We start from the raw sequence: 22,882 nt of genomic DNA on the forward strand, positions 1-22,882 counted from the left end.
TGACCGCAATTTTTAGAAGAGATGAAGTAACGCATCCGGAATGCAGAAATTGTGCTGTGAACTGGGTCTAAAATGAATAGGAATAAAAGTGATAAAAAAAAAAACAATAAAAAAAAATTAAGCACCCCCATCATCTCATGCTCGCGCACAGAAACGAGCGCAGACGTAAATATGTAAACGCCGTTCAAACCACACATGTGAGGTATCGCCGCATGCGTTAGAGTGAGCGCAAAACTTCTAGTAACTCCTCTGTAAGGCTGGGTTCACACTACGGTTTTCCCGTCCGTCAGCCGCATACGATTTCAGTATTGAAAACGTACGGGCACGGACGGGAAAACGTATAGATAGAGAATGCATTGCAAATCGTATGCACTCAGATGCATCCGGGTGCGTACGATTTGCTGGCAAAACGTTTTTTAAACGTACGCAAAACCGTGTTCAACCACGGTTTTGCGGTCGTTTTTAAAACAGTATGGCAACCGCATACGTTTTCCTTTAACATTAATGTCAATGGAAAACGTACATATGTGCGGTTCCATACGTTCCCGTCCGTTTCAGCCGCATACGGTTTTACATATAAATCGTATGCGGCTGACGGACGGGAAAACCGTAGTGTGAACCCAGCCTAACTCTAAACATGTAACCTGTAAAAAAATGTAAAGTGTCGCCTACCGAAGTTTAGCACCATTCCACAAGTGTGCGCAATTTTAAAGAGTGACCTGTTGGGTATCTTTTCACTCAGCGTAACTTCATCTTTCACATTATACAAAAAACTGTTGTTATTTTTTTAATTCATGAAACTTTTCTTTTTTTTTTTACACGTTTGAAAAATTGTTGCGCGGAAACCGTGTGACATTAAAAGTTGCAACGACCACCAATTTATTTCCTAGGGTGTCTGCTAAAATAAAAAATAAAAAAAAAACATATATAATGTTTAAGGGGGTTCTGAGTAATTTTCTAGCAAAAAAAAACAAAACAATTATCTTTACGTGTAGGAGAGAAGTGTCAGTATGGCCTGGTATGGAAGTGGTTAACCCTATTTGGACACTGACTGCAATACAACAGCCTGGCCGCTCTCAACTGTGTGTCGAATGTGCGAGTGAGAAGTGAAAGGTTGACTCCACATTCTCTGGAAACTGCTGCGGCCAATCGGCAAGGAGAATCTGTTGTTATGGAAACAGAGAAGACGCCGTGGAAGGCATAGGCCTCAGTGAGTGTCACCTGTACGATTCTATGTGGCTCCGATCCGGTCCTGGAATAGCGATTAGCGGGCCCCTCATAGAATCCTTATAGAATAGGGGGGAGAGCTGCCTGACAGTCTGGAAGATGCTAAAGGCGAAAGTGCTGCTAGTGGGACCCAGCGAGGTGAGGACAAACACCCCATCCCAGGGACAGAACATGGCTGGGAAAACCTGTTGCTGCATTTTCTTATTACTGCAAATGTCCCTGATTTACAGACCCCCCACCATTTCTGTATGGCAGACCCCCCTTTCTGTACTGAAGATCCCCCTTAATGTACTGCAGATCTCCTTCCTGTACTGCAGATCCCCTTCCTGTACTGTAGACCCACCCTTCCCGTACTGCAGGCCCCCCCTGTCTGTGTTGCAAATCCCCCTTCCTGTACTGCAGTCCTCCCTCCCCTTTCTGTACTGCAGACCCCCCCCCCATTTTTTGTGTTGCAGATCCACCTTAATGTACTGCAGAAACCCCACTTCCTGTACTGCAGACCCCCCCCCCCTTCCTGTACTGCAGACCCCCCCCTTCCTGTACTGCAGACCCCCCTTCCTGTACTGCAGACCCCCCTTCCTGTACTGCAAACCCCCCCTTCCTGTACTGCAGACCCCCCCCTTCCTGTACTGCAGACCCCCCGTTTTGTGTTGCAGATCCCCTTTCTGTACTGCAGACCCCCCCCCTTTTGTGTTACAGATCCACCTTAATGTACTGCAGAAACCCCACTCCCTGTACTGCAGACCCCCCCTTCCTGTACTGCAGACCCCCCCTTACTGTACTGCAACCCCCCCCCCCTTCCTGTACTGCAGATCCCCCCTTCCTGTACTGCAGATCCCCCCCTTCCTGTACTGCAGACCCCCCTTCCTGTACTGCAGACCCCCCCCCCCCTCCTGTACTGCAAACCCCCCCATTCCTGTACAGCAGGCCCCACCGTCAGTACTGCAGACCACCCCTTCCTGTACTGCAGACCCTCTTCCTCTATATATGTCTGTTCTGATTTCATGAGCTGCTCCTAGATGAATATATGCTGCTTGCTGGACCAAAACTGCTTCCATGGGGCTCATTCTGTATGACCGAGCATCAAAGTGTATCTAGTAATATAGAAGTTAAAATAGAACTAAGGGCTTGTTCACACTAGCGGCTGAGGGACGGTAAGACCCCACAATTCATCTGCATTTTTATTTCCCCGCAACTGCCACCCCCTTTAGCTGTATTTCAGCCTGTCATTATTTTAACCAGCTGCTGGTAACGGGAATGGACTCTGCATCTATGGCCCTTTGCAACCAAAAGTGCCAGGTTTTTACACTGTACGAGCAAAACCACCCGTGTGCACGAGAGCTTTAAAATGCTAGGTGTCAGTGGGAGAAAAAAGTGCCTTGGAGGTCTTGGTGTGCGGATGTCTGTAGCATTCACACAGGCACCACAAACGATTATCTCCTATGATCATCCACTCCATCTAGTGGCCAAAATGTTGTACTTTTTAGCAATTTCAGGGGGAAAAACACATTAAAGCGGAGCTCCACCCTAAAGTAGAACTCTTGCTGATCGGAACCCTCCCCCCCTCCGGTGTTACATTTGACACCTTTCAGGGGGAGGGGGGTGCAGATACCTGTCTAAAGACAGGTATTTGCACCCACTTCCGGTCACACAGTTTCGGGTAAACTGCGGGCAGAACGTCACCTCCCGTCCTCCCCCCGCTGTGCTCTGGGAACACTCGGCTCCCAGTACACAGCGGGAGCCAATCAGCGGCACAGCGCAACTCGCGCATGCGCCGTAGGGAACCGGGTAGTGAAGCCGGAGCGCTTCACTTCCTGGTTCCCTCACTGAGGATGGCGGGGGGAGCAGCAGAGAGACTCCAGGACAGGTAAGTGTCCTAATATTAAAAGTCAGCAGCTGTAGTATTTGTAGCTGCTGGCTTTTAATATTTTTTTTTCGTGGCACATCCGCTTTAAGGCCACTAGACAGAGCTGGTGATCATAGGAAATAGTCATGTTGCAAACATGCATGGTGCCTGTACAAAGGCTTAAAGGGTCACTAAAGGAAAACATTTTGTTTTGCTGAAATGACTGTTTACAGGGTATAGAGACATAAAAGTTAACTAATTCCTTTTAAAAATGATTAAAAGTAGATAAAAATCAATCATATAATGTGCCTCTAGTTTCACTTTCACTTTTAAACTGGTTTCATGTTTATGTGAAGTAAAGAGACCCACAGAACAAAAACAAACAAATCCAGGGCAGTGTTTTGTTTTTAAAATGAATCTGATTGGTTCTGAGGAGTTTTAGACACACAGTAATGACAGAAAAAAAGAAGATAACTGTGCTAAACCAGAAACGTACACAAAAATGTACAGATCTTGTGATAATGTAAAAATACAATGGACGGGTGCCCAAGTGTATATCAAAAGTACAGGCCACAAAACGGTGGCCTATTAGTAATTAAGTGACTAAATACTAAACGATTGGGCTCCAGAGCCCTGGATGCCCAAATCTATAAGTGAAAAAAGAAAACAATATAAACAAATAAAAAACCGTAACAATGTGTCACAGTTATCAATCTATCACCAATTTTGCAGTAAGTGATATTGCACAATAAACGGAAATTGTGACATAAACGATTAATTTTGTGAATAGTCCAAGAAAAAAAGGAAGTCCATAATGGGCTGTTGGAAACACCCGTGCAGATTATTAACCATGCGATTATCCGTGAGATAGATTATCCAAAAGTGAATCCACCACCAGTGATCGTAAGCCGCTTACCAGATTAAAAGGTCCCTACGGACCAAGCCCAGCATGTAGCTCCTCAATAAAGCGATGTTGGTATCCAGATGCAGGCAGACTCCACAATGATATTCACATAAGCCAAATAAAGAAGAAAGGAAATGCTTCCATAGCATAAAACCACATGTGACTTTATTAAGATATATGTAGCAGATATTTCACTCACATTTCAGAAGATTCAATAAAACATTTCTGCCATGCAGCTCCGGCCGGACGCTGACAGGCAACAGGACTGCTCGTAGCGAGTAGACAGTTGAGAGGGGATGACACAGGAATGCCGCTCGCTCCACCCGACGCGTTTCGTGAAAGAATCACTTCGTCTTCAAATATTCAAATATTTTGCGCTGCCCTCGATTCACGGAGAAGTAGCTCCGTAAATTGCGAGGGCGCGCCGGCAAAATTGCCCGGCGTAAGCGCGCGCAATGTAAATGATCCCGCCGGGGGGCGGGAATCATTTAAATTAGGCGCGCCGAGCATAGAGCGCATGCTCCGTCGGGAAACTTTCCCGACGTGCATTGCGGCAAATGACGTCGCAAGGACGTCATTTGCTTCAAAGTGAACGTGAATGGCGTCCAGCGCTATTCACGATTCACTTACGCAAACAACGTAAAATTTGAACGTCGCGACGCGGGAACGCCGGGTATAGTTTAGCATTGGCTGCCCCTGCTATTAAAAGGGGCAGCCTTACGCTAAACACGCCGTACGGAAACAACGTAACTTGCGTACGCAGGGGGCGCGCAACATTGTGAATCGGCGTAAGTATGCAATTTGCATACTATACGCTGACCACAATGGGAACGCCCCCTAGCGGTCATTGCAAGAATGCAGCCTAAAATCTGCGTGGCATAAGAGCCTTATGCCACGCAGATTTTAGGCTGCAGTCGGCGTAACAAGTTCTCTGAATCAGGAGAACTCGTTACGCCGGCGCAAGTCAGCAATTGCGCTGCGTAACTATGGTTACGCAGGCGCAATTGCTTACTGAATCTGGGCCAGTGATAGTAAAAAATGCTCCATCATTGGTGTCAGTGATAGTAATAAATGCTCCATCATTGGTGTCAGTGATAGTAATAAATGCTCCATCATTGGTGTCAGTGGGAGTAATAAATGCCTTATCATTGGTGGCAACGGGAGTAATTCAACAGCTTCCTCAAGCATGCATTGAATCCTGTGTGACGGTATCGGTATGATATCCCCGTCAAGCATTCCCTCCTCTCCATACAAGAACATCACAGGATTCCCCACACATGAGTCAAGACTGGATGCTGGAACCAAGACACTTTATTGACACAAAAACTCAGCTTATATGTGGTTACAGCCTGTTAGGAACGCCCCCCTCACACAGTGGGGTTTCCCATACAGATTATAGGAGACAAGTCGGAGCCGACCCTGCAGACACGTTTCTTTAGATAAAGACATCACTGGAGTTAATTACTACACTGAAGCAATCAGAATAATTAACATACTACTTCTCTAATCATTTAGCCTGATGATACAATACACATCTTTTAAGGGTAAACACAGATCTTCTTTACACAACACAATAGATCAATTAACGTTTAGAATAGTGAGGGGACATTAGCACGTCAATAACCTGTCAGAGGAATGAATCACACATGAAATTCCTTTCTACCTCTACCCATGGCTAGCAGGGAGCAGTACACTGAGACATATGGGCAAATGTATCACAATGGCCCCCCTTTTGCTCCCTGCTCCGGCAAATCCGGTTGGACCTTCCCTGGTCCAGTAGGGTTGACGGGTTCAGAGCTTTTAGTCCGAGGTTAACTCCGTTTGGCATGACTGACCTCCCTTGACAACTGCTTCAGACTCAGGTATGTCACCGGGTCGTCAGATCACACGCCGGTCAGTCCCCAAGTCTTTGTGCGATCTGCAAAGTCACCAGAAGTCAGTGTGAAGACAGCGAATGGGTCTGTGCGCCGCCGTCTAGGTGTCCCGCTATGGGAGGGGGCAGGTTATGGCTCTGAAGTGACAATCACAGGAGATTCATAAAAAGGAAAAGTTATATTTGTTGTAGCACTGGTGCTCAGAGTCCGGGGGGGGGGGGAGAGGGGACTCAGAGCCCCATAAGGTCAGCCACCCCCTGCTCCCTCCGCAGCCGCCGGTTCTCCTCTTGGAGCTTGTCCAGCTCCATCTCCAGTTCATGGAGCCTGGGAGGGTCAGCCTGCTGTGACCTCAGGTGGTTGTTCTCCTCCTCCATGCGGCTTATGCACTCCTCCAGCTCTATGTACTCACGGATCAGCTCCTGCTTGCTCATGTCCTGCAGGCTCTCCACGTGGTCCTTCATCATCAGGAACTGGGTGGTGGTGTAAGGGGCCACCGGTTGGCCCTTGGCGAACATCTCGGCCCGCATCTGGGACGCCCGCTGCGACTCCCTCTCCTCCAGTCGCTTCTTCTCCTCCCAGGTCCGCTGGTTATATGACTTCCAGGACCTCTTCTTCTTGAAGGGTGGCCGGCGGTGCCTCTTTCTGCCCAGCTCCCTCCAGGGCCCCTCTGGCTCAGGGCTGGAGCCCATGACCAGCTGACAATGGTGTTCCCTGTTGTCCGTAATAGCAGATTGTACCATGAGGGCTTCGTAAGGGGTGCCCAATGGTTCTTCCCGACCCCGCTCCTGGGGATCCCAAGCCGAGTCTACACAATGGGCTGCTGCTGGTGGGCGGTACCCAGGTTGAGACCAATTTGACCTGGTGTTGTCATTCATGGGGCAATTCTGCTTGAAGTGACCCAACTGTTTGCACCGGAAGCAGCGTTGTTCGTTGTCCTCCTGGCGTGGATAGCGAGGGCTAGATGTCACCGGTCTGTTAGGAGGTTGGTATCTAGCGGCTGGTGGGTGTGAGGGCGCCGTTGGTCGTGGAGGTTGTACCCGTGGTGTGACCTGGTTTGTCTTGCGAGTATCCGCATATTCATCCGCCAACTTCGCGGCCTCTGGTAGAGTCATGGGCCTGCGATCTCTCACCCAATCTTTGACATCCGTCTGGATGTGATTGTAAAATTGCTCCAGGAGCATTAGTTGCAAAATGTCCTCTGCGGTGGTGGCCTGGCTGCTGTTAACCCAGTTAGAGGCCGACAGGGACAGCTGGCATGCCCATTCTGCGTAAGAGTCTTTTGTGGTTTTGCGTGAGTCCCTGAACTTCTGTCGGTGGGACTCTGGGGTTACTGCATAACGAGCCAGGAGCACTTCTTTAACCCGGGCGTAGCTATGGATATCCTGATCTGGCACGGTCCGGAAAGCATCAGAAGCTTTGCCTGACAGTTTGCCTGACAATATTGCAACCCACTCTCTTCTAGCTATTCGGTGCAGGTTACATTGTCGCTCAAAATCCGCCAGGTAGTTATCAATTTCACAGTCCTTTTCATCAAAAGCTTTAAAAGCGCTAAACGGAATCTTCCTTGCGTCTGCTGTGCTGTACTCACTGTTCGGAGAAGGTGCGGCTGCTTGTTGGACTGCTGCCAGTTTTAACTGTAGTTCTGCGTCCCTTATTTGTTTATCCTTCTGTAGTTCTGCGTCCCTTATTTGTTTAGCCTTCTGTAGTTCTGCGTCTCTTATTTGTTTAGCCTTCTGTAGTTCTGCGTCCCTTATTTGTTTATCCTTCTGTAGCTCTGCGTCTCTTATTTCTTTAGCCTTCTGTAGTTCTGCGTCTCTTATTTGTTTAGCCTCCTCCGCTAACAGGTCCATCACTTTCAGCACCACATCCGGCGTTGGGTTCGGGCCGAACCACGCTAGCTTCTCTCTCATTAGCTTGTTGGCTGGCGATTCCTCCTCCTGAATCACTGGTGTATCCATCTCTTGTACTGCTGGCGTTGCTGCAATCCCGTCCTCCTGGTCTATCTCCATTGATTCCGCTATGATGACCCGCTTGGTTTTGTTGCTAGCAATCCTTCCAGTAGTTCTTCCAGTGTCTGCTTGGAATCCGGGTGTGAAGGAGAGTAGAAGGGAAGATCCCACCGCTGCCACCAATTTGTGACGGTATCGGTATGATATCCCCGTCAAGCATTCCCTCCTCTCCATACAAGAACATCACAGGATTCCCCACACATGAGTCAAGACTGGATGCTGGAACCAAGACACTTTATTGACACAAAAACTCAGCTTATATGTGGTTACAGCCTGTTAGGAACGCCCCCCTCACACAGTGGGGTTTCCCATACAGATTATAGGAGACAAGTCGGAGCCGACCCTGCAGACACGTTTCTTTAGATAAAGACATCACTGGAGTTAATTACTACACTGAAGCAATCAGAAAAATTAACATACTACTTCTCTAATCATTTAGCCTGATGATACAATACACATTTTTTAAGGGTAAACACAGATCTTCTTTACACAACACAATAGATCAATTAACGTTTAGAATAGTGAGGGGACATTAGCACGTCAATAACCTGTCAGAGGAATGAATCACACATGAAATTCCTTTCTACCTCTACCCATGGCTAGCAGGGAGCAGTACACTGAGACATATAGGCAAATGTATCACATCCTGCATGTGGATTTTGCCAAGTCAGTCCCTTATGGGACACAGACGGCCCAAAAAAAACTATTAAAAAAAATTAAAGGGATTTCAACCATTCCCTAAACGAAAAAGTTGTAGAGACACGCTTGAATGCCTTAGTTCTACACATAGTGATTGTACTGTTACCTCTTTAAAACAAATTCAGACCTCACCAATCATCAATGTATTTTTGGCATAGGAAGAAGGATCGAGGGGAGGGATCACAATCAGATTTGTTTATTTCTGTACTTTTGATCCAGTTAGAATGTCTGCTTAGCATGCTTGATGAAGTGCATTGACTAAGTAAACATATTTGGTGTAACATGCACAGTTCTATTTTTCTGTGTCCATGCTTTATCCACAATGGCTGAAGTATAGCTATGCTCCTGCAGTGACACCCTTGGGAAACCCTGGTGATGATGGAGGTCCAGGGAGGTAATTTGGTCCTGGCCTCGCCTCACAGAGGGCATCAGTTTTGTCCAGAACTGACACCAATAATTGGGAATTTATTATTCCCACTGACACAAGTAATCGGACATGTATTATTCCCACTGACACCAATGATGGGGCATATATTATGCCCACTAACGCCAACGATGGGTCATACAGTATCTCACAAAAGTGAGTACACCTTTTCACATTTTGGTAAATATTTTATTATATCTTAAGAAATGACACTTTGCTACAATGTAAAGTAGTGAGTGTTCAGCTTGTATAACAGTATAAATTTGCTGTCCCCTCAAAATAACTCAACACACAGCCATTAATGTCTAAACCTCTGGCAACAAAAGTGAGTACACCCCTAAGTGAAAATCTTCAAATTGGGCCTATTTAGCCATTTTCCCTTTCCGGTGTCATGTGACTCGTTAGTGCTACAAGGTCTCGGGTGTGAATGGGGAGCAGGTGTGTTAAATTTGGTGTTATCACTCTCACTCTCCCATACTGGTCACTGGAAGTTAAACATGGTACCTCATTTCCAAGACCCTGAAACTGAGCTGCGGTATGGTGGCCGAGACCATACAGCTGTTTAACAGGACAGGTTCCACTGAGAAGAGGCCGTGCCATGGCTGACCAAAGAAGTTGAGTGTACATGCTCAGCGTCATATCCAGAGAATATCTTTGGGAACTAGACGTATGAGTGCTGCCAGCATTGCTGCAGAGGTTGAAGGGGTGGGGGGTCAGCATGTCAGTGCTCAGACCATACGCCGCACGCTGCATCAAATTGGTCTGCATGGCTGACATCCCAGAAGGAAGGCCACAAACAGTTTGCTAAGATGACCACTGCCTTGCTAAAGAAGCTGAGGGTAAAGGTGATGGACTGGCCAAGCATGTCTCCAGACCTAAACCCTATTGAGCATCTGTGGGGAATCCTCAAATGGTAGGTGGAGGAGCGCAATGTCTCTAACATCCACCAGCTCTGTGTTGTCATCATGGAGGAGTGGAAGAGGACTCCAGTGGCAACCTGTGGAGCTCCGTGCCCAAGAGGGTTAAAGCAGTGCTGGAAAATAATGGTGGCCACACAAAATATTGACACTTTGGGCCTAATTTGGACATTTTCACTTAGGGGTGTACTCACTTTTGTTACCAGAGGTTTGTTGTAGCAACGTGTAATTTCTTCAGTGCTGTCACATGAAAAGATATAATAAAATATTTACAAAAATGTGAGGGGTGTACTGACTTTTGTGAGATACTGTATATTACACCCACAATTAGTGTCAGTCTCTGGACTGAAGGTGAATATTGCTGCAAAAGCTGATTTTGTTATCCTATTTTTTTTTTTTCATGGACAATTAATTTTTTAAGTTTGCTTTAAAACAGTTTTTTTTATATTGAATGTTTAAAACAAACCCATGGCAACTTTTCTAAAGATTTCTTATAATGCGTACCTAAATTTTTTTTTATTTTCAGTGTGGAAAGAGCATTTTGGCAAACTTTTTAGCTGATGCCACAGAGAACATTGGCGGAGAATACAGTCCAACGCAAGGTGTAAGGTAATCTGACAGTATTTATCTGGATTGCTGTTATGCTTTATGAGAAGGTATACCTGGCAGCCAATCAGAATTCAGTATCCAGCAAGTACGAATAGAAAAAGAGATGTTTCATTATGAAAGGTTCACATCATTGTTCTTGCACTAGTCCTTCGATGTGGTGTTTTTTTTAAGCACTAACCCCTCTCGTTATATTCATAACATGGGGTTTGGGGGGAGGGGGGGACGTTCTGTTATACATAAAGAGAACTGAATGGGACTGATAACAATGCTTGGGGATTCAGTGCAGCACAGGCAGCTTGCTTCTTGGCCTGTTGGCCATGATCGAGTGTAGTATCTGTTCTTATCAGTGTCCAGGAAGCTCTTCCACTACTCTGGCCTATTGGCAGGAAGGATTGGCTGTATAATGCTCTTACTGGTATGATGAGGGTCCTGAAGGACCTTCCCCATGTCAAGAAATCCAAATTAAGAGCCCACTGGGTGAGGTGGGGATTGCGAGTACCTACCTTGTGTGGAGGGTTTTAAGAGGCCCAGTGAGAGAGAGAGAGAGAGAGAGAGAGATTCATACCCCTTGAAATTTTCCACATTTTGTCGTATTGCAACCAAAAACGTAATGTATTTTATTGGGATTTTATGTGATAGACCAACCCAAAGTAGCTCATTATTGTGAAGTGGAAGGAAAATGATAAATGGCTTTCAATTTTTTTTTATAAATAAATATCTGAAAAGTGTGGCGTGCATTTGTATTCAGCACCCTTTACTCCGATGCCCCTAACTAAAATCGAGTGGAACCAATTGCCTTCAGAAGTAAATTAATTAATAAATACAGTCCACCTGTAATGTAATCTCAGTAAAAATATAGCTGTTCTGGGAACCCTCAGAGGTTTGTTAGAGAACTTTAGTGAACAAACAGCATCATGAAGGCCACAGAACACAACAGGTAGGTCAGGGATAACGTTGTGGAGAAGTTTAAAGCAAGGTTAGGTTATAAAAAATCTCTCAAGCTTTGAACATCTCATGGAGCTCAGAACTGTTCAATCCATCATCCGAAATTGGAAAGAGTATAGCACAACTGCAAACCTACCAAGACATGGCCATCCACCTAAACGAACAAGCCTGGCAAGGAGAACATTCATCTGAGAATCAGCCAAGAGGCCCATGGTAACTCTAGAGGAGCTGCTGAGTTCCACAACTCAGGTGGGAGAATCTGTTCACAGGACAACACTTAGTCGTGCGCTCCACAAATCTGGCCTTAATGTAGGAGTGGCAAGAAGAAAGTCATTGTGAAAGAAAGCCATTTGCAGTTTGCGAGAAGCCATGTGGGGGACACGGCAAACATGTGGAAGAACGTGATCTCATCAAATCAGATCAAAGTTTTACTTTTTGACCTAAAAGCAAAACGCTATGTGTGGCAGAAAACTAACACTGCACATCACCCTGAACACACCATCCCCACTGTGAAACATGTTGGTGACAGCTTCATGTTGTGGGGACGCTTTTCGTCAGCAGGGACAGGGAAGCTGGTCATGGGAGTTGATGGGAAGATGTATGGAGCCAAATACAGGACAATCTTAGAAGTAAACCTGTTGGAGTCTGCAAAAGACTTGAGACTGTGGCAGAGGTTCACCTTCCAGCAGGGCAAGGACCCTAAACATACAGCCAGAGCTACAAGGGAATGGTTTAGATCAAAGCATATTCATGTGCTAGAATGGCCCAGTCAAAGTCCAGACCTAAATCCATTTGAGAATCTGTGGCAAGACTTGAAAATTGCTGTTCACAGATGCTCTTCATCCAATATGACAGAGCTTGAGCTATTTTGCAGAGAAGAATGGGCAAAAATTTCACTCTAGTGCAAAGTTGGTAGAGACATTCCCAAAAAGACTTGCAGCAGTAATTGCAGCGAAAGGAGGTTCTACAAAGTATTGACTTCGGGGGCTAAATACAAATGCACATCACACTTTTCACATATTTGTTAAAAAAAAAAACATTTATGATTTTCCTTCCGCTTCCTAATTATGTGTCACTTTGTGTTGGTCTATCACATAAAATCCCAATAAAATACATTTAGGTTTCCACAAAATGTGGAAAACTTCAAGGGGTATGAATACTTTTTTTTTCAAGGCACTGTACAGGTGATAATCGAAAAATGTGAATATCGTGCAAAAGTTCATTTATTTCAATAATGCAACTTAAAAGTGAAACTAATATATGAGATAGACTCATTACATGCAAAGCAAGATAGTTCAAGCCGTGATTTGTCATAATTGTGATGATTATGGCTTACAGCTCATGAAATCACCAAATCCACAATCTCAGAAAATGTGAATATTACATGCAATCAATAAAACAAAGATTGTACATAGAACAATATCGGACCTCTGAAAAGTAGAAGCATGCATATGTACTCAGTACTTGGTTTGGGCCCCTTTTGCAGCAATTACTGCCTCAATGCGGCGTGGCATGGAAGCTATCAGCCTGTGGCACTCCTGAGGTGTTACGGAAGACCAGCGGCCTTCAGCTCTTCTGCATTGTTCGGTCTCATGTCTCTCATCTTTCTCGTGGCAATGCCCCATAGATTCTCTATGGGGTTCAGGTCAGGCGAGTTTGCTGGCCAATCAAGCACATTAATCCCAGGTTTTGGTGCTTTTGGCAATGTGGGCAGGTGCCAAGACCTGCTGGAAAATGAAGTCAGCTTCCCCATAGAGCTCGTCTGCGGAAGGAAGCATGAAGTGCTCCAAAATCTCCTGGTAGATGGCTGCGGTGACTCTGGACTTAAAGCGGGAGTTCACCCATTTGTAAAAAAAAATGTGTTCTCCCCTTAGCTTCCTGCTCGTTCGGTCTAGGGGAATCGGCTATTTGTATTAAAATATGAGCAGTACTTACCCGTTTTCGAGCTGCATCTTCTTCCGTCGCTTCCGGGTATGGGTCTTCGGGAGCGGGCGTTCCTTCTTGATTGACAGTCTTCCGAGAGGCTTCCGACGGTCGCATCCATCGCGTCACTCGTAGCCGAAAGAAGCCGAACGTCGGTGCGGCTCTATACTGCGCCTGCGCACCGACGTTCGGCTTCTTTCGGAAAATCGTGACGCGATGGATGCGACCGTCGGAAGCCTCTCGGAAGCCTGTCAATCAAGAAGGAACGCCCATTCCCGAAGCCCATACCCGGAAGCGACGGAGAGGATGCATCTCGTAAACGGGTAAGTACTGCACATATTTTAAAATAAATAGCCGATTCCCCTAGTAAAAACGAGCAGGAATCTAAGGGGGAAAAGTGCCCTCTAAGGGTGAACCCCCGCTTTAATGATGCACAGTGGACCAACACCAGCAGATGACATTTCTCCCCAAATCAACACGGACTGTGTAAACTTCACTCTGGACTTCAAGCATCTTGCAGTGTGTGCCTCTCCATTCTTCCTCTATACTCTGGCTCCTTGGTTTCCAAATGAGATGCAACATTTGCTCTCATCAGAAAAGAGGACTTTGGACCACTGAGCAACAGACCAAGTCTGTTTTTCTTTAGCCCAGGTAAGACGCCTCTGACCTTTGTTGTTCAGGAGTGGCTTGACAAGAGGAATACGACATTTGAAGCCCATGTCCAGGACCCATCTGTGTGTGGTGACTCTTGATGCACTGACTCCAGCCTCAGTCCACTCCTTGTGAAAGTCCCCAACACTTTTGAATGGCCTTTTCCTGACAATCCTCTCCAGGCTCCATTTCTAATAATGTGCTTTGATACAGCACTTTGGGAACATCCAACTTCTTTTGCAATTACCTTTTGAGGCTTTCCTTCCTTATGGAGGGTGTCAATGATGGTTTTCTGCACAACTGTCAGGTCAGCAGTCTTTCCTATGATTGTTATTCCTACTGAACCAGACTGAGAGATCATTTAAAGGCTCAGGAACCCTTTGCAGGTGTTATGGCTTAATTAGCCGATTAGAGTGGGACACTTTGGCCCAGATTCTTAAAGGACTTACGACGGCGCAGCGCCATGTACGCCGTCGTAAGTCCTAATCTGACCCATTGTCTCTTACGCCGTCGGATCTTAAGTGCATTTATTTTTTTTGCCCGCTAGGTGGTGCTTCCGTCGAAATCCGCATCGAGTATGCAAATTAGCTAGATACGCGAATTCCCGAACGTACGCGCGGCCGACGCAGTAAAGTTACGACGTTTACGTTAGGCTTTTCCCGGCGTATAGTTGCCCCTGCTATATGAGGCGCAGCCAATGTTAAGTATGGCCGTCGTTCCCGCGTCGAAATTTTAAAAGTTACGTCGTTTGCGTAAGTCGTCCGTGAATGGGGCTGGACAGCATTTACGTTCACGTCGAAACCAATGACTTCCTTGCGACGTCATTTGGAGCAATGCACACTGGGATATTTTACGGACGACGCATGCGCAGTTCGTTCGGTGCGGGGACGCGCTTCATTTAAATGATACACGCCCCCTACCCCCCGAATTTGAATTCCGCCGGGGGATTTACGCTGCCGCAACTTTGCAAGTGAATAAAGCACTTGCCTGAAAAACTTGCGGCGGCGTAAGGTAAATGACATACGTTACGCCGCCGCAGAGATACGCCCAGTGTACAAGAATCTGGGCCTTTGAGCCTAGAATATTGCACCTTTTTCACAATATTCACATTTTCTGAGATTGTGGATTTGGGGTTTTATGAGCTGTAAACCATAATCGTCACAATTATGACAAATCACAGCTTGAACTATCTTGCTTTGCATGTAATGGGCCAGATTCACATAGGTTACGCGGATCTTTAGATCCGCGTAACCTATGTGATTTAAGATCCGCCGCCGCAAGTTTTTGAGGCAAGTGGGTAATTCACAAAACACTTACCTCAAAACTTGCGGCGACGGATCGTAAATCCCCGGGCGGAATTCAAATTCCGCGGCTAGGGGGAGTGTAGTATTTAAATCAGGCGCGTCCCCGCGCCGATTTAAATGCGCATGCGCCGTCCGCTAGGACGTCATTGGTTCCGGCGTGAGTGTAACTTGCGTCCAGCGCTTTTGTGAATCGACGGTTGCAAACGACGTAAAAAAAAAAATTGGACGCGGGAACGACGGCCATACTTAACATTGGCTGCGCCTCATAGAAGCAGGGGTAAGTATACACCGGGAAAACGCTTATGTAAACGACGTAAAGTGACTGCGTCGGGCCCGCGTACGTTCGTGAATTGGCGTATCTCGCTGATTTACATATCCTCGCCGTAAATCAGCGAGAACGCCCCCAGCGGCCATTTTTAAATTGCAGTTAAGATCCGACGGTGTAACACAGTTACACCTGTCGGATCTTAGGCATATCTATGCGTAACTGATTCTATGAATCAGTCGCATAGATACGACCGGCCTAACTCAGAGATACGACGGTGTATCAGGAGATACACCGTCGTATCTCTTTGAGAATCTGGCCCAATGAGTTTATCTTGTATATTAGTTTCACCTTTTAAGTTGTATTAGTGTAATAAATTAACTTTTGCACGATATTCACATTTTTCGAGTATCGCCTGAACAGTGCCTTGAAAAAAGTATTCATACCCCTTGAAGTTTTCCACATTTTGTGGAAACCTAAATGTATTTTATTGGGATTTTAGGTGATGGATCAACACAAAGTGACACATAATTAGGAAGCGGAAGGAAAATCCTAAATGTTTTTTTTTACAAATCACGGCTTGAACTATCTTGCTTTGCATGTAATGAGTTTATCTCATATATTAGTTTCACCTTTGAAGTTGCATTAGTGAAATAAATTAACTTTGCACAATATTCAAATTTTTCCCTGAAAATGTGACTAGGTCTTATATTCATTTTGGCTACAAAAACACACTAGGGCTTATCTTCAGGGGATATCTTATTTATTTATGGTTTGTACAATAATTAAAATGTATTCAAATACTGTCATGTCATCTTCTGGAACATCGTCATAACTCTCCAAACCCTGAATTCCGGCCTGAATTTCTTGCGCTCCATTGCCTTTTGAACCATTGTTCCTAATCTCTCATGTACCGCAATAGAGCTCTCCTTAAACAAGTACCGTATTTATCGGCGTATAACATGCACAGGCGTATAACACCCACCCTAACTTTAAGAGGGAAGTTTCAGGAACAAAACTTTCCACAGCCCCCTGCGTATAACATGCAGGCACAGTTTACCCTCTCAGTGCCTTGCGAAAGTATTCGGCCCCCTTAAACTTTGCGACCTTTTGCCACATTTCAGGCTTCAAACAAAGATATAAAACGAAAAAAAAGAATCAACAACAAGTGGGACACAATCATGAAGTGGAAGGAAATTTATTGGATATTTCAAACTTGAAAAAAAAAAAAAAAACTGAAAAAAATGGGCGTGCAAAATTATTCAGCCCCCTTAAGTTAATACTTTGTAGCGCCACCTTTTGCTGCGATTACAGCTGTAATCGCTTGGGGTATGTCTCTATCAGTTTTTCACATCGAGAGACTGAAATTTTTGCCCATTCCTCCTTGCAAAACAGCTCGAGCTCAGTGAGGTTGGATGGAGAGCGTTTGTGAACAGCAGTTTTCAGTTCTTTCCACATATTCTCGATTGGATTCAGGTCTGGACTTTGACTTGCCCATTCTAACATCTGGATATGTTTATTTGTGAACCATTCCATTGTAGATGTTGCTTTATGTTTTGGATCATTGTCTTGTTGGAAGACAAATCTCCGTCCCAGTCTCAGGTCTTTTGCAGACTCCATCAGGTTTTCTTCCAGAATGGTCCTGTATTTGGCTCCATCCATCTTCCCATCAATTTTGACCATCTTCCCTGTCCCTGCTGAAGAAAAGCAGGCCCAAACCATGATGCTGCCACCACCATGTTTGATAGTGGGGATGGTGTGTTCAGGGTGATGAGCTGTGTTGCTTTTACGCCAAACATAACATTTTGCATTGTTGCCAAAAAGTTCGATTTTGGTTTCATCTGACCAGAGCACCTTCTTCCACATGTTTGGTGTGTCTCCCAGGTGACTTGTGGCAAACTTTAAACAACACTTTTTATGGATATCTTTAAGAAATGGCTTTCTTCTTGCCACTTTTCCATAAAGGCCAGATTTGTGCAGTACACGACTGATTGTTGTCCTATGGACAGAGTCTCCCACCTCAGCTGTAGATCTCTGCAGTTCATCCAGAGTGATCATGGGCCTCTTGGCTGCATCTCTGATCAGTCTTCTCCTTGTATGAGCTGAAAGTTTAGAGGGACGGCCAGGTCTTCGTAGATTTGCAGTGGTCTGATACTCTTTCCATTTCAATGTTATCGCTTGCACAGTGCTCCTTGGGATGTTTAAAGCTTGGGAAATCTTTTTGTATCCAAATCCAGCTTTAAACTTCTCCACAACAGTATCTTGGACCTGCCTGGTGTGTTCCTTGTACTTCATGATGCTCTCTGCGCTTTAAACGGACCTTTGAGACTATCACAGTGCAGGTGCATTTATACGGAGACTTGATTACACACAGGTGGATTCTATTTATCATCATTAGTCATTTAGGTCAACATTGGATCATTCAGAGATCCTCACTGAACTTCTGGAGAGAGTTTGCTGCACTGAAAGTAAAGAGGCTGAATAATTTTGCACGCCCAATTTTTCAGTTTTTTAAAAGTATGAAATATCCAATACATTTTGTTCCACTTCATGATTGTGTCCCACTTGTTGTTGATCCTTTTAAAAAAATTACAGTTTTATATCTTTATGTTTGAAGCCTGAAATGTGGCAAAAGGTCGCAAAGTTCAAGGGGGCCGAATACTTTCGCAAGGCACTGTACAGTACTTCTTGTCCATATAGCCTGCTTGTAGTGCTTTGGCAATACAGCTGTCAATGATTTATTTTTATTTTTTTCCCATGAATTCTTCACCCATGTCATGATCTCTTGCGGGCTTGGCTTCACAAAGTTTCCACGCTGATTTCTCTCCAATCTATTTTCAGTGTATTCATTGATTTCCTTGCGCAAATGGTCCTTAAATTACTTGTTTATTGCAATATCAAGCGTCTGGAGATAAGCAGCCATTCCTGCGGGAACCATTACCTAATCTATACTTTCTGCAAGGAAGTTCTTCATGTCTTTTGCAGAGTCTGTGCTGTCTGAATCCCAAACTAGCAGACCTCTTTGGCCACGTCTCAAAACAAGTGGCAGCATTAAATCGACCCACTTCCTTGTAACTGCTTGTGTGCACCAGTTTTTTTTCGGTTTCAAGAACATAAATTGCTGAAACATGTTCAATCTTATCTTTCTTGCCCTTTGCGATGATTAGAGGTGTGGCTTTCTTTACTTCCGAATTGCCAAAATACAGGTAACACGTACACTTTCATAACCAGTGGGGGGAGCGTAGATTGATGAGGCTCCCCTCTGATCAGTTGTCATTTTGAGATTCTTGGCCCATAAACACTGCAGTTTTATCCATAGCAATCATGTTGGAGAGTTGGTATTTAGAAAAGTCAATGCCATCAACTAAGAACTTGAATGCAATTGCAAGTTTAACAACTTCAGTATCTTTCTGCTTGAACATTGTTGTTGATCTTCTTAGAGACGGTACATTTCGCTGAAGGAAGCCGTCCAGCCAGTGGTGTGATGCTTTTAATTTTTCTGGGGATATTTCAAACTGTGGTGCCATTGCAAGGTCAAATGCTTGAATATCATCCCTGCTACTCCTATTCGCATAACAGCTTCTGTAGAATAGACCACGTACTGATTCCACCTCGCTTTCTCTCCTGTATTGAAAATATTTTGATTCGTTCTTCACCCTGGTTCGATCATGACCCCTCTTATTTTTTTCCTTTCGCTCGCCTGCTCACCTCGTCTCCCCCCCTCATTGGAGACTTAACAAGTCACTCCTTACATCTCAAGATTCCTGCCTTGATATACACGCTCGCATTCAAGCCTTTTTTACAGACAATGTTGGCTCTGTTTCCTCTGTGATTTCACTTTGGTGGACCTATAAGGTCACCTTGCGAGGCCACCTCATTCAAATCGCATCAGCACATAAACATGATCGAGAGCGGAGGCTTCGAGACCTCAATACTCAATTGGTTGCTGCAGATGCAGCCTGGAAATCCTCCCCTTCGACTGCGACGCAGGAAAACTCGAGCTGCCCTTTTTGCTGAATTTGACTTTTTGGCTACTGATCAAGCTGAAAAGGCCATTTAATGAATTCTACTCTTGTGCGAACAAGCCAGGGGGCGATGTTGCTCGGAAGCTGAACGCGTCTGGTCAACCCCATAAACCTATCCTACTCTGATCTGCCAGTGGCGACCTCACCTCGGATCTGGATAAAATTACAGTTTTTCGCGTATTTCCTGTCCTCCCGCTTCTTTGCCTACTGAGCTGGCTGATGCTTTTTTCCAAGATCTTGGGCTCCCCTCCTTGCCCACGACTGCCCGGGAGGCATTAAATGCGAACATTTCTGAACTGGAAATGTTCCTGGCTATCGAATCGACCCGTCTTGCACAGCCCCTGATGGCTTCTCCTGCCTCCCATTACTGCAAATTTTCTCAATTATTGGCTCCTCACCTGGCAGCCTACTTCAACACAATAACACCCTGTCCTGGGACTATTTATGATATGTGTTGCAACATTGGGGCTTTGGAGAATCCTTCCTGACCTGGCTCTCAGTCCTATACTCCTCCCCTACAGCATCAGTCTATGAGGGCTTCTCCTCCACTTCCTTTCCTATATTCTGAGGAACGCTTCAGGGCTGCCCCCTCTCCCCGGCCCCCTTTATCCTGGCCCTGGAACCTCTGGCGGCGGCCCTCCGTGCTGGCCCCAACATTACAGAGATTTCCTATGCTGGTGTGTCCTATAATGTAAACCTATTCGCAGATGATGCTCTCCTGATCCTCTCTAATCCCAACACCACGCACCCAAACTTGCATGCACTGCTGTCCCGCTTTGCAGTCATCTCTGGTTTGCAGATTAATCCCCAGAAAACAACCTCCCTGAACATCTTTCTTCCGGATTCCATGGTCTCTCAACTCAAAAGGTTCTTTCCGTACCGCTGTGCTGGCCCCTCCCTGGAATATCTAGTAGTCCGTTTGACCCCCTCTTACTCTTCTCTTTTTGCCACCATTTATTATCCCCTCCTTCGTGCTATCACTACTCTTATGGACTCCTGGCGATTCCCTTCGCAATCATGGATAGGCCGCATCAACGTGGTTAAAATGACTGTGCTCCCTTAGATCCTATACTGTTCCGAGTATCGGCCTTCTCCTTGCGCTCACTCCAGAATAAAATCGTAATTTTCATTTGGGCCTACAAACGCCCCCATAGTAGCCCGTATCGCTCTCTTTGCCCACAGACTAAGAGGCGGTCTTGGCATCTGTAACATCTCAAAGTACTACTTGGCTGCACAGCTCTCCCAGCTTACAATGTTGCATGCGACCTTGGACGTTCCTCTATGGGTGCTTCTGGACATCCCTAACTGTGCTTCTGTACCAGTCTCGGCCCTTGTGTAGCTTTCACCAGCCTCACGACCCCCCCCCCCCCCCTTAGCCCTCTCATAGCCCATAGCTTGCGTCAAAGAAATCATGGGTTAGCCCTTTTGGCAGAGACCGGGGTAACTTTTGCTTCCTGGCTGGAAGGCCTAGCCATTTTATAGCACATTGACACCTATTTATTTTTCTCTCAACGTTTTGTATCATTTCACCTTTTTTGTGTGTTGCTTTTCATTTCACAGATTGATAAGTGTGGGTTTTCAAGCCTACCCTAAAGTCTAGGGAAAGGATGTGTGGCTATTAAGGGCTGTCCTGCAGAAGAGGAAAGAACCTACCTAGTACTTGGTGGTTGGCTGATCATGAGTAGAGGGGTCTGTCAAGCATCTTGTCCCTGCCAAAAGTCCTGCACCTGAGGGGCCAGGGAAGTGTCCGCCCTCTTCAGGGGAGGAACCAGTGACATGCCCAGTGCATTTTTTGTGTGTGGTTCATATGCTTTTTTTTTCACTTGGTGTTTAGTTTTCTGCGCACCCAGCATTGGTTCAAAAAGTAAACAGGTATACAGCACAGGAAGTTAGGATCTTCCTGGATTTCTGCCAGAATAAACAGGTGTTTTTACAGGTTTTGAACAGACAAAACAAATACATTTTAATATTTAACAGATTAAAAGGGATTAAGTAAGAGATTTTCATAGGGCATACAAACATTGAAAGCTGAACTCTGGGTATGAACTTGGTTGCATACTGGTTTCGTTTGTACCAATGTAAAAATGTGTATTTAATATCTGAAGGGACAATGGGGAAGCCATCAATTAGAGTACTGTAGTAATTGCTACTACACTGCCATACCGTGATAGCTGCCATCTTCTGGGTCGTGTACTTGGCACTGCCGCCATTTGCAGAATGCCTTTTATTTATTTTTAATGAGTATAAGACGTTCTGTAATTGGATGAATTGGTAATTGTGACATCACAGCTCTTTCTCTCTACCTTTTCCAATCAGTGCCTTGTATTCATTAAAAAAAATAGGCATTCTGTGAATGGCAGTAGTGCCGAGCAACCCCTAGTGTTTAGTGTGCAGTGGAACAGCCGTTCAGCACAGGACCTGGAAGATGGCAGCTATCACTCTGGTAGAGCTGACTACTACAGTAATTTTTGGCTTCCACAGAGGCTCCTCAGGTATGCATGCTTGCGTTGGTCCAAGCTGTAAGCAATGTAAGTATGCAGTTAAGATCATACATGCAGTTCCTCTTTAGATATGTTCAGAATAGTTACTGAGGTCAATGTATCAGGGATCTATTCTGTCATAGCTGATAAGGTTTGGAGACCTTGCAGAATTTCTTCAAACCCAAGTAGCATACTGTAACACAAAAGCCAGTCTAGTCAAAGGGCTGGGATAGCTTTATAGTAACCAAGGAAGGTGGAAGGTTCTCTTGACAGTAGAAAAGACTTTCAAAATGTGGTGCTATCATTCTAAAATATTATTTATTTGCACTGAATACCTGGGTCTTTGGAGCTTGGAGTGGGTTATCAATACTGATATTTTCTGGCTGAAAACTTGCAAATTGTAGCTATCCTTTTGGGCCTCATGCACACATGATGTTATGCTAACTCTCCTAGACTACTTTCCTAATGGCAGCAGTTTTGTCAGAAAAAATGCTTGACGCTTGTAAACTCGTGTAATGCCAGTGTGTCATGATCTTACGGGGTAAAAATGACCGCACCAATCAAGCAGATACTGGCTGGAAAAAGCACCCAGAGGCGATTCAGTTTGCATGCGTTGCGCTATACAAGTCATTCATTCATTCATTCAACGTGTTTTCGCGGTTCAAGCACATAGGTTATAGAGTAGTTTATTTTGGCTATTGAAATGAATTGATGCTCAAGTACTAAAACGGCTGCGGGGAGCAGGGGTTTGGTTTCCATTTCTAAACGCCCTTGCCTCTA

General features: G+C 45.3%; 1 protein-coding gene and 1 pseudogene across 1 annotated transcript in view; both read left to right on the forward strand.

Annotated features, from left to right (window-relative positions):
- The first annotated feature begins 1,151 nt into the window (after positions 1-1,151).
- Positions 1,152-22,882, forward strand: part of IFT22 (intraflagellar transport 22) — a 36,359-nt gene continuing 14,628 nt past the window's right edge. Inside the window, exons 1-2 of the mRNA XM_040338427.1 lie at positions 1,152-1,365; positions 10,427-10,509. Of these exons, the coding sequence (XP_040194361.1) occupies positions 1,327-1,365; positions 10,427-10,509 (122 nt within the window). The 5' untranslated portion in view covers positions 1,152-1,326. The remainder of the gene's footprint in view (positions 1,366-10,426; positions 10,510-22,882) is intronic.
- On the forward strand, positions 10,805-10,970 carry LOC120930007 (annotated as a pseudogene).

This window comes from Rana temporaria, chromosome 2 (genome assembly GCF_905171775.1).
Source record: "Rana temporaria chromosome 2, aRanTem1.1, whole genome shotgun sequence".
In the NCBI taxonomy this organism is placed as follows: Eukaryota; Metazoa; Chordata; class Amphibia; order Anura; family Ranidae; genus Rana; species Rana temporaria.